General features: G+C 44.7%; 1 protein-coding gene across 13 annotated transcripts in view; it reads right to left on the bottom strand.

Annotated features, from left to right (window-relative positions):
- The window catches only part of GRAMD1B (GRAM domain containing 1B), a 245,247-nt gene that overhangs the window by 48,974 nt on the left and 183,361 nt on the right, over positions 1-12,912 (bottom strand). For 12 of the 13 annotated variants that reach the window (XM_079104494.1, XM_079104495.1, XM_079104497.1 and 9 more), the window contains one exon: positions 50-260. In XM_079104494.1, the coding sequence (XP_078960620.1) occupies positions 50-260 (211 nt within the window). Of the gene's footprint in view, positions 1-49; positions 261-1,279; positions 2,327-12,912 lie in introns of those variants that run through there. The other variant, XM_079104488.1, reaches the window with a different exon arrangement.

Genomic DNA, 12,912 nt, shown 5'->3' with positions numbered 1-12,912 from the left:
CCCGCCATCAGCTAACGAGGAGGCAGAGAGTCAGCGTGGCCCAGCTCACCTTGGAATTTTTGCCACCACTCCTGCCGGACTGTGAGGAGCAGCTGCGCTGCACACCCTGCTCCGGGGTGGATGGGGACTTGTCCGAGGAATGATCTGAGCCCTTCTCCACCATGGTGTCTCCGTCCTGGTTCTGTGGGGTTGGTGAGCGAGACCTCTTCCGGAGGATGGGGGAGCAGGCCGGCGTGCTGCGGTTGGAGTTACTGGCAGTGCTGCAGGGGCAGATGGAGAGAGGGATGGGGTGGAAAGGGGAAGAGGAGGAGAGGCAGGCAGTCAGTGATTGCAGGCCAAGGACGGTGCAAAGGAGCCAGCTCTGGGAGCCAGGGAGAGGGGCCACCCCCCATGGACTGATGTACTGTGACACCGCTGCTGGCCAGGAGAGGGCGGTGGTGCCAATGTGAGAAGGGACATGGGACTAGGAAGGGGCAAGGAAGGAAATTAGATATTTAGGAATCTGTCCATCCGTCCAATAGCTGATTAAGCCTTTACTTGTGCAAAAAAACTGCCTAGAGAAAACAGAGCTTAGGACCTGAAAGACTCATTGGAGAACATCCAATACCGTTAGTTCATTTTATACATGCTATTTTGTTTGGGCACTTTTATATATTAAAATAATAATAATAGTCCTATTTTTCAAATAACTCACATATAAACTTCACTGGGTTCCTAAAACATTCCACCAAGTAGTAATGGCAAATGCCATAATCTCTGTGTTTATAAATGAAGACCAGTGTAAGGTCCTCTGATTGCAGAGGGCCTAGACATAAAAGTCGGTGCTTCTGATGTAGCTCACCCACATCACACTATTCCCTTGAAGATACGCTGGTTCCTGCTTCCTCTGACAGGGGTAGAGATTAATCCCCCATATATGCTGGTTCCCACTTCCTCCGACAGGGGTAGAGATTAACACCCCATATCCCCCTGCCCCAAATTCATTTCCAGCAGGTGCCTGAAACTTCCCACAATACCAAATCCAATGATACCAAGGCTTAAGGTCTGTAAATGTAGTTACTAATTGATATGTAGGTTGTGTTTTCAAATGGAATACAAGAGATAGAGGGAAGAAAAAGGAGAGGAAATTGGATGAAATTCTAGCGGGTGGGTGTTCTCTTTGAGAGAAAGGAGAAAGGAAAGAGAAAGAAAAGGCAAAGGTTAAAAAGAGGCAGAAGAAATGGGAAAGGAAAGGTGAGACTGGAAGGGGGGGGCATGAAAAGGCAAGTGTCCCACACACCTAGGCAGTAGTCAGGCAGCAGGGGCAGGCTTCCAGAACAATCCAGGGAGCACTCTCAGGAAGCTACATCACAGCTTGGGGGGAGGGGGGTTGGCTGGAGGGCAGGGTGGAGGAAAATGACATTTGCATGAAGTTTCAGCAGCAAGCTCAGATGTCCCACTGGGCCCATTTGCAATGAAAACAATTTCCCTCCAGCAACACCTTCCACCTGGGCATCACAGAGAAGGTGTAACAAGTTCAAGCACTGAGACCAGCAGGAGTGGGTTGGAAGAACTGGAGGGGGGGGGGGGGCAGGATGGTGCTCTACCTTCTGGAAGAAAACTTACAGAAAGAAGCAGGGAGAGGAAATCGGTGAAAGGAAAGACAAGTGGCTAGTGAACATGTGCAGAAAAACAGGGCCCGAGGTGTTTGCTTTGCCCTAAAACAGTACACATGTTCACAATTTCATTTATAATGTCAACGGTAACTGTCTTTTGGGGAAGCCCAACATGCCACCCTCAAAAGAGAATCCTCAGCACCCATGACCCCGTGTCCCCTCACTCTCTCACCTCAGTACAATAAATCACAGGGAAGGAAGGTTGTTACTTGGCTTCAGCTGGAGAAGTTCAGCTGTGGGAATGAAGACAATCAAGCCTCCCCACAGAGGCCCTTCTCTGGGGAAGTCTCAGGGGCTCCCAGGCAGACTCAAGGGCTCACTTCTACGGGGAGAACCTCCTTTTTCTCAGGCCAATCCCAGCCCACTGTCAAGAATTCCAGATTTAAACTGTCTTGTGAGATTGCACTATAGGAAGAACAGCCAGGAACTCCACATCTAACCCCAACTAAATTTGCTCAAAATAGAACTGGAGAGAAGACACGCCAAGCACCAGGCCACCTCCAATCTAGAGGACACATAGCCACTATTCCCTTCTTTTCCTTAGGGACTGTCTTTACTTAATCCCAAACTCTGGAATGAAAAGGAGAAGACTTAAACCTTCAAACCAGTGGATAATTGTGGAGGAAGGATTCGAGCAAGGGATAGGTTGAAAAAAAAATGCTAAGGCCCAGGAAATGGACTGCAACTCTCCAAAATTGGCAGGAAATCTTTTGCTAAATGATCAAAATCTCCACAGGACTCCCACTTCAGCTATGCCACTCAAGGATAGGCACACCCACCTAAAATACTGCCTCTTCCACATCGGCCAATAAACAACTTGGACTGCCTCCATGTGGTCTTAAGGCTGCTGACCATCTGTGTTCTTGAAAATCTCTCTCCTCCCGGATAAACTGCACCTCTCTTCTATTCCTCTTCCTGTCTCCACCACTGGATCCTCTCTTGCTACTCCGCCTGAAACAGTCCTTCCCCAAAGGTGAGTCCTTCACCTTCTTGACCATCTCCTCCCTTCCCTGACCTCACACTGGCCTCTGGGCAGAGACTTCCCTGTTAACAGCCCTGCTCCCACGTTCTAGCCTGGCCCAAGTAGAATCCAAGTAGGATGTCTCCTCAGTGCCTCAGATTCAAAACAGCGGGCCCTCCTTCCTTCCAAACCTCCTCCCACTGCTGTCCATTACCATTTCTGCAAACCCATCTCTTCCATCTCACCCCACAAAAGTGAGTCACCTAGTCCCCACAATTTTATTTCCATTAAATTCTTTATCCCATCCTTCCTTTCCTCCAGCGACCTCGCTCAGATTCTCAGGGCTCTCTTGCTTGAGCTCTTTCAATAGCCTTTGCTATGGTTTGAATGTCCCCTCCAAACCTCATGCCATAGTATCAAGTTGGGACCATTGACAGTTGATCACATCAGGAGGATGCAGTCCTCACAAATGGATTAATGCTACAAACACAGGAATGAGTAGAAAGTGGAATGGGTTGTTGTTAAAAGTTCGCCCTCTCCTGACCCCTCTCTCTGACTTGCCCTCTTGCTTGCTTTTCTGCCTTCCACCACAGGATGACCCTTGCCAGATGCTAGTACTATCCTTTAGGACTTCCTAGCCTCCAGAACCATGCTGCTTATAAACTAACCAGGGTGGTATTTTGTTACAGCAGCAGAAAAGAGACTAAGCAGCCTTAAGTAGCCTCCTCTACCTCCTCCTTCATTACTCTGTCCCTAAATCTAAATACAAGTCAAATATCTCTCCACTCCCTATGAGACCCGCATTAAAGTCCAAAATCTTTGGTTGAAATATAAAGTTCACTACTAAGAATAAATCACACACCTGTATGTCGATACTTTTTCTCTGCACATACTCTCTTAAGAAGTTTCCGTATGCTACCCCTACATATGATCCCTGAATTTTCTTTTTTTTTCCCTTTTTTTTAAAATTATTTTTTTATTTTTACAGACTGCATTTTGATTCATTGTACACAAATGGGGTACAACTTTCCGTTTCTGTGGTTGTACACAATGTAGATTCACACCATTCATGTGATCATACATGAACATGGGGTAATAATGTCTATCTCAGTCCTCTTTCCTTCCCCCACCTCCTCCTGCCGTTTCCCTCTACACAATCCAAAGTGCCTCCATTCTTCTCTTAACTGCCCTGCCCCGCCCCCCATTATGTATCATCATCCACTTAAAAGGGAAAACATTCAGCCTTTGGTTTTTGGGGATTGGCTTTTTTCACTTAGCATATTCTCCAGCTCCATCCATTTACCAGCAAATGCCACAGTTTTATTCTTCTTTATGACTGAGTAGTATTCCATTGTGTATATATACCACAGTTTCTTTATCCATTTAATATGATCTCTGAATCTTCTTAACACACATCCTCATTCTTCTGTCTCCAGATATTCATGCAACTCAGTGCTTGGGCCTGAAGAGGCCTTTCTTCCACATCTTTCTTTTGAAGTCCTGCTCATTCTTCGAGACATATCTCAAATCCCACCTTCTCCAAAAAGCATTTCTAAACCTCCAGCACTGAGCCCACTAAGGTATTTAGCACATTGCGCCAGGTTTTAAAGGGAAGACCTGTAAGCTCCTGGAGGCACCCACCTGGGCACCTCCCACAGGGCCCTGTGTGAGGCTTTATAGGCAGGATACATTCAGCAGTGTCTGCTAAACTGAATCCCATCTCTGTGAAGGTGCCCATACCCAGGGCTTTAGCAAACCCTAATTTCATGAAAGTACCCAATCTGTGTCTCCGGCCTGTGAACACTGATAATAGCTAAAAGTTATTCAGTCTTTATGAGTTTCTTGCATAGCATCAAGCATTTATTAAGCATTATTAACTGTAATCCTCCTAATCTACCTATGAAGTTTTAATGGATATTGTCCTATCTTCAGGTGATAAATTGAATTCTTGACAGATTAAGTAATTCGCTCAAAATCACACAGGCAAGAGAATGGCAGGACAGGATTTAAACCTTAGGCCTATCTGATTAGAGAGTTTATTCTTAGAACTAGGTGTTCAATAATGTTTGTTTGCTGGGTGGACAGATGGAAAGATAGATGGGTTACAAGATGAACACAAAGAAAAGAATCAACTTCTTGCCTTCGATCTTCAACCCATTCTCTACTTTCCTCTCAAAATGAACTTTCTAAAAAGTGACTGACATTTTTTGATCAACCCTCCTCTTAGTCAAAGTCCCCCCTTATGGTTTCCAACCTCTTAGAATAAAATCCTACCTCTAGAGTATAGGTTCCTCCATTATCCACCCCCCCTTACTCCACCTTTACTAGATCATTTTCTATACAAGAAGAAATGTTTATAACTATGTTCAATGGCAGGAGAATCACAACTAGTTCGCTGGATTCCTAAAACTCTTAAAAGTTACTTCATTATTCTATAGATTTGCATGAAGCTGGAGCAAATAAAACCAATACTATGTATCTCATACACAATTGTGTCTTTCAAACAAACTCTATGCTGGGCCATAAATCGGATCCTGCCAACACCATGAATAAGAGTGGCATTACATTTATACTTCTTTTGGACATACCAGGGATTGAAGCCAGGACTTCACACATGGTAGGCAAGTGCTCTACCACTGAGCTACATCCCCAGCTCCTACAGTATATTTTTAAATCTTGGTATCTGAGAGTTGAAAAGACCTTAGGCTTGTTGTAGGAAGGAAAGGAAGACCCATTTCAGTTGAGTCATTAGACTAAGACCGCATACCAAAATTTAAGAATAATAAATCCAACTCTTAACTTTACTTATAAGAAACATGAGAAGGATAAGGATGTAGCTCAGTAGCAGAGCACTTGCCTAGCATGTGTGAGACTCTGGGTTCCATCCCCAGTACCAGAAAGAAAAAAAAAAGGGAAAAGAAGAAAGGGAGCAAGAGAGAAAACCTAAGAAATAAGGAGGTTAAGTGACTGGTCAAAGTAATATGGCTTCATCTGTGGCTCTTCAGTTCCACAAATATTTACTGACCACCTGGCATAATGCTAGACTTTCAAGTTCAGGGTGGTAAAGAAGAAAGGATCCATGTACTCGGGATGTTTATAGTCAGACGAGCTAGACATCTACTCCTCCCATTTCAATATAAAAAGGTGCTGAGATAGAAAAGAGTAAAGAAGAAAGAAAGTCTTCCTTGAATATATATATATGGCCCTGAAACTGGGTTTGGAGACCATCTTGGAGTTAGCCAAGTGAAGGGTATGGGGACCAGGAGATGGCACGGTAGAACAGGAAAGAAAAGAATGTTATGGGGGGGGGGGGGGGAGGCGGGGAACAATGAATAAAGGGATGAGGGCATAAAATAGCATGGAACATTAATAGCAAAATAAGATGTATAGCTTGCTCAAGCAACAAGAGTCCTATAATCACCAACTCTTCCCAATAATAGGTTCAGTAAGACCTCCAGTACCACCACTAGCTTAGGGCAGGGGACTCAGAGGACATTCACTTATTTGCCATCTCACTTATTTGTGAGACCTCCAAAAAAATACGATCACACTCTTCTCATGGTTACCAAATGGTGCTTCCTTTAAGTCTGACCGTGCTGTCTCATGCTGCGTGTGGTTTGATCCCACTTCCTACAGCTAGGTCTGGCTGAAGTTCTTGAGAAACGGAGAAGTGCGGATAAAGGACGAAGGCTTTCTGCAGTGACTCTTTGCAGCCTCCCCACCCCCACCACAGACAAGGTGGCCACTACAACACTTTTCTTGTCTTTCTTTCCCTACCCTTATCCCCAGCGAGGACCTTGTCAGCAAGCCAGCTCCCTGATCGGCCAGCCGTGCACTGTTCAGAACCCTAAGCAGAGCAGAATGGTCAGTTGGTGTTCCAATGTTCCTCACTAAGTCAACTTGTTTGTCTTTACTGAAAATAATTTCTACCCCAGATATTGCAAATCTATACCCATCTCTGAATGCCCTGTGCTCCCACCTGCTTAGATCACCGCAACTCCTTCCTACATTCTTGCATAGTGCATCCCACCAGCCACCCAGCCCTGGCTCATTCCCTATCACAGTCTGCCCACTCCTCTCCACACCTGGACACTGCATATTCACACTTCCCTGTTATTTTAAAGTCAGCCCTGGGTGATTCAATGTACAACTGTAAACATCTCAGTGCCAGGGGTACTAGTAGTTCTTATTAAAAAGGCAAACTGGTAAGACTCCAGGCACCCCTGACTAGTAGAAAGAGCACCTAATTAGAAATTTGGAAATGCAGCTTCAAGGCAACATTTGTGTGCTGAGGGATTGCTGAAGCAGTACAAGTTCAAGATTAATTGCCATTCTGTGGTGTCAGAGAGCCCAGATTTGAGACCCAGCTTGGCCATTTCCTTGCTGTATGAGCCTGTCTCCTGAGTCTCATTTTTCTCAGTAGAAAAAGGAAACATTAACACCTATTTCAGAGCACTGCTGTATAAAATGAAGCATCATAAGAAAACTATCGAGCATGGTGTCTAACACACAGCGAGTCTCAATAAATTCTGAACTGCGATTATTAAGGAGTTTGTTCCTACATGCAAAATGCAGAAGAAACATTCTTGCACTCTTTCCTCAGAGGGTTAAGCGGAAATTCTCTGAATACTCCCAGAATTACTTCCGATGATGGGGACCAGGAATACACAGGGTATTTCCTTAAAGTGCAGAATGCCAGCCTTATCCCATAACATACACCCCCGGCCAATAATTGAGAATTTCCATTAGATTATCGTCAAAATTTGCATTCTGAATTCAGTATCTGAGGTGATTCTGTTGCACTGTAGAGTTTGAGAACTACTACTCCCAAGGAACAATTTTTTTAGGTATTTTAGGTATCAAGGAATAAGTGGCACATTTGCCTCAGGGGACAGAGATCTGTTTACGACTCTTAAGTAGAATAGCCATTCTGTGTCTACCAGGTAGGTGGACCGGCTAGAACAGTAAAACCATTTTGCTCTTGCCATAGGAAATGCCAGTGTAGAAGAATCTGAAGTGGAATTGATGGGACGTGGGCAGGAGGATGTGGTTGAGAATAGCAGTACCCATGGGGACGTCCCCTTCTTTTGGTGACAATTATCATTGGCACTCACAGTCCTATTTCAAACACCTCATCCCTCCCTCCTTTCAGAGCATCTGGTTAAAGCTGATTCTGATACTATCCTCAATTCCTAAAATATGACTATTCTGTTATCCGGCCACACACATCCTATCTCTATGCCAACTCTCAAGTTCCATCAATAATCCTCCTTAGTTCTTCATAATACCATGGCAAATATCTATACGAATTAGCCAGCTCCCCTCTGGATTTCCCATGCCCCTTGCTCACATGTCTGAGAAAGGAAGGCCACAGGTGTATTTGCATAACATTTGCATGGAATTTACATGCTGCCTGCAAATGCCTTCATCAGTAGGTGTGTCTACCTACACCAGCTCCAAGTTTCAGTTTATGAAGCCCCCCCCCCAAAGTTGGTTAGTATTCTTTGCATTCTTGTTTGTCATTCAACAGTGTTTACATTAAATGTCCTTATGCACTGAAAATCACAGTACAGTGGGTGGGAAGGGCAAACCCAACAAGGGAGTGAATGGCCCAAATCACAAATCTCGGCAGGGTCCCCAATTACCCTTGAACTCTTTCCTTAGAGAGGACAATGCCACTTATAAAAATTAGTCTTCCTAAGTGAGTGCAAGAGCAAGTCTCAGTGGCTTCCTCCCAACACACACACTTACTAGGATATGAGGTGGAGGTTCAAAAGAATAACAACTGCATTGTTGTTTCCCCTCTGAGGACACATGGGTATGACTTATGGTCCCCTGTGTGACCATGGATGGTACTTACTTTTTGTGTGCCTATTACTTGGAATCTAAACGTGGCAACAACTCCACCACTGGGTCCAGTCCCCTGTAAGGGAGAAAGCCAAATGGTGCCAGGCACACCAACTTGTGATTACCTGACTGAAGAACAAGTCCAGAAAGCTTCAAGGGTAGGTGCTCTCCCACCCCCAATAGCATAAGTTTTCATCCCAAACTTATGCCAAAGCTGGGTCTCATCCTGGTCCAGACGTGCCCCACTTTAGCCTGGATTTAGCAGAAGGTTGCACTGTAGCAAGAGCAGGAAGGGAAAGGGTTTCCTGGATAATGCCTTTCCTCCCTATCACAGTTCAGATGCTAGCTGCAGATCCTGTCAGAGAATGGGCCTCCCCCAAATGCTGCAAGAGTAAGATTTTGCAGAGATGAACAACTTGTTCCCACTCCTCTGTTTGGGTAACTTGCTTAAATTCCCCCGGGGCTTTTCAAGTTGAGCCTTGGAATGAAGTAGACAAGGTATCCAGGGACAGATTCTCCCTTAAATTTGGAACTGACCAGTAGAAGTGGGCTGTTGTCAAAGCATCTGACATGTTTGTAGATAGTGTGCAGATAATTGAGTACTTCCTCTGAGCAACAAGCTCCACATACTGATTCCTTCCCTATCCTAAGTATCTAAGGAAACTAAAAAACAAGAACAAAAAAAAGCTTTTAAAAAATTCCTACAAAGCCTATCCCAAACATTTACACCCAGTTGACGACTCAAATACCTAGACATATTCTTACTTGGATCTACTTGCTATGGGGGACAGTCCTAGCAGGGATTTCAGTTGTGGATGAATTTATTAATTGACTAATTAGCATAAGGGCAAGGTCCATGGAAATTCTTTAGCCAAAGAGAGAAAAGCAAAAATTCAGTTACCCATCCACTGGCATTCTTGGTCTGGAGAGGTGATGGAGTGGAGAGAGGGCTGGTGGGGGGACCAAGGCCTTTTCCTCCTCAAGCCAGAGAGAAGAGATCCCTCATTACAATGACTGCAGCCTCCATCCAGCCCACTCCCCCGTCGCCTGGCTTTCCTGCAGCTTCTGTTCAGCCCAGAGTTTGGAATTCAATCCAGGAACAGGCATGACAAATACTATTTTTCATTTCCATGGAGACCAGAGCCTGCAATAGAACCAGGACTCCATGCCTGAAATGCCAAAACAGCCTGACCCACTTTTCCCCCCTTCCTACAAAAACAAAATAAGTTTGTTTGGGTCCTGCTGGTGGTCAGGAAAAAGCCAGCGCTGCTGTTATCTTGACGGATGATTCAAAGAGGAACAACTTATGATCACCTCGGAAAATGCTGAGGATGCTACAGAACTGGTGTTAGAAGACAGCATGAAATGTCGGAGGCTGCACCAGATCCACCCAACTTCCTTGGCTCAACTTCTAGAGGGAAAGGGTCAAATCCACTACCAGAAGTACTCGGACCTCTTTCTCCCTCCTGTATTCCAGACTCCCCAGCCTTTTCTCTTCCATCACCACAATGAGATATCTCCTGCCAGAGGATATTTGCACTTGTTGGTCTCTGCCTGGACCTCTAAAGTTTCAAATGCTGATTCTTTTTCAGCTTTCAGATCAAAGCTCAAGTGTCACCTCTTTGGAGCAGACTTTCTTCAAGGACCACTCCATCCAAAGTGGCCTCCCTGTCCCCAGGTAATCATTACCACATCACCTGGTGGTTCCCTTCTCTGTGCTTGTGGGAGCTGAAATGGCCTTGTTTTTTGTTGTTTCTTAGGATGAACGTCCTGTGGGAGCTGCGACTGGTCTGTTGTGAGGTTCCCAGGCCTCTAGCAAACCAGTGGCCTCCAGGCCTCTAGCCAAATGAGTGGCCTCTACTCAGATCCTCTGCATGTATTGCATCAATAAAGGAATGAGCTCTTTTTAAAGCCATTCATTCCATCGTTTGGCCTCTCTGTTAGATGTACCTTCTTAAACTGGCCCCAAAGCTGCCTTCTGTATTTCTCTAGTCCTTAGTCCTTACTCTGATTTCTGGGTCCTTGAAAACTAAAATATGACATCATTTACAGACTCCTGGCTGACTTGTCATTCTGTATAGACATCAAAGTATCTGGGTTTAAACCTCTGATCTCTCTGGTGCCCTTGAGAAAAATCACCCTATTTGTCTTTCTGTCCACCTGGTTTCTTGTCTGTTGAATGGTTATAACCCACCCTAATGGAGTGAGAATCTTAAAAGCATGAACCTACTTAGTGCATCCTCAAAGTAAAGGGCTTCCTCTAATTGCTTGTGGAGTGAAAAAGGGTTAGAAGTCAGAGGTGAATTTCCAGGGAAGCAACTGAATCCTGTTCCTAAATTCTGTCCTTTCTACATGGCAAAGACATAGGATAAGAATATGGATTGTCACTATTCACGTCCTCAGCTAGTCCCAACTACAAAAGATGAAGCAGAAGATACTGAAACACAGGAACTTATTGGCACTTACTATTTCCTTTTCCTGAGATTGTTCAAAACAGAACAAGTCCCTGATCATTTGGGGAATGGTCCTGCTGGGTTGGCTGAGCTGATCTGTAATAGCCTAGTTTAAATAGGATCCTAGTGGTCACATAATCCATCCACTTGCTGGATGTAGGAATTCCCTCAGAAGTAACTCTGACAATGGCCATCGCCTCTGCTTCAGATTTTCATTGACAGAGCATTCACAAGGTGGCTGCATATAGGTTTGGACACTTCTAAAGATTTTAAATGCCATAGTCCTATTTCTCCATGACTCTCAATGATCATTATCTGTCCAACTCTTCCTGGATTTAACAATCTTTAGAAATTAGGCTAATCGTGCTTATCCTACATCAGTAAATGAGTATTTTCTGAGCACCTCCAACTTCATAATATATATTCATCCCAAGGGCCCACAGGGGCACTGACTATGTCACAGTTGTTTGTGAACACATAGTGTTAAATATGATATTCAGTGAAGAGTAGGAATTTAATGCTTTTAAACCTGACTTTATCAATCTCAGCCAAATCTAAGTATAACTCCATCCAAAATATTTCAGAAGCCTCAAAGCTCATAAGAACAGGACCCTGTGAAAGCAGAAAGGTACTAAGCTATCTCAGGAAGCCCCTTTCTTGAAAAAGATTTCCAATCCATTTAAAAAATTTTCAAAACCACTGAGATATCACAAGCCACTGAAACAAGGCAAGAAGGAGTTCGACTAGAACTTTAGCTCATTCAAAGTCATCCTATTGAGGCCCCTCCTCCATCCTCAGCAAGAAAATGTCCCTGCTGCTAGGACTGAAAGGAATGTGTGCAGGATCTGTCCATGCACCATCTTCCATCCATCCATCCAACCATCCATTCATTCATCCTTCAATAAGAACCATGCTCCATGGCAGGTAATGTTCTAAAAATTAGGGCTATTGTCTCTGCTTCTCAGAGACTCACAATCTGGTGGCAGAGACAGATGTGTGACTAACTAGTGCCATGCGATTAAAGCTGGTTGAATTCAACAGCTTTCATCACCACCTGTTCAGGAAGCCAGTCTGAGGAACTAGGGAATTAGGGGGCCTTCCTGACTCAGAGTCTTCCCTGTGTTAATCTGTGGGCAACCCACTCCTCCCTGAGTTTCTGCTTTTATTGTTTGAGAAGAATGAATGTGGACACCACCTAACCTCTCCATGTGAGAGAAAGAAGGCAAACAAGGAATAAAGAACATACTGCCTAGTCCACAGAGCAGCAGCATCTCTGGCACAGAGGGACTCAGATGTAAATTAGGCAAAGCATCCCCAAACACGTGCAGGCAGCCTGGGCCCACAGTTAATCCAGCATCACCAGCTTTTTCTCTGGTGAGGGCCACATACAACACCGCAGGCAGCAGATATTGGCAAAGTATTGGCATATGAAGTCCCAGCAAGGCAACCAGACCAGCAGGTGGGTGAGACATGAGTGACAGCACTCAGTGGGCCCTTTCCTCACAAAGCTCACCTCATTGGTATGGCTTACCTGTATAGCTAATTCCTTCCTGACCCTGGGATTCTGTCCCAGCGCTCATTTATTTCAGGTTAAAGATTAAACAGAAACATGACAAGGAACGGCCATTGTGTTAAAATTATGGAAAGTGGAAATAAAGGGGACTTTAAGAGATTCATCCATCTTCTTGGCCTCAGGACGAGGCCCAAGTCACCCAGGAGGCCTTTTTTTTTTTTTTTTTTTTTTTTTTTGCGGTACTGGGGATCGAACTCAGGGCCTTGTGCTTGTGAGGCAAGCGCTCTACCAGCTGAGCTATCTCCCCAGCCCACCCAGGAGGCTTTTAACCTAGCTTAAGATACATTCAGGGTACAGAATCCCAGGGCTTGCCTTTGTCACCACCCATCTCATTGTTTCCTCCTACCATTAGCAAGTTATAATTTTAAAAAAAGTTACACTGCATTTTCTTTCACTCCATATTTCCTAGACTTAAGGTCAGTT

The sequence above is a fragment of the Sciurus vulgaris genome, assembly GCF_902686455.1.
Source record: "Sciurus vulgaris genome assembly, chromosome: 11".
Taxonomy (NCBI): domain Eukaryota; kingdom Metazoa; phylum Chordata; class Mammalia; order Rodentia; family Sciuridae; genus Sciurus; species Sciurus vulgaris.
Note: the sequence above shows the minus strand (reverse complement) of the source record. Positions and strands in the feature narration are given on the sequence as shown.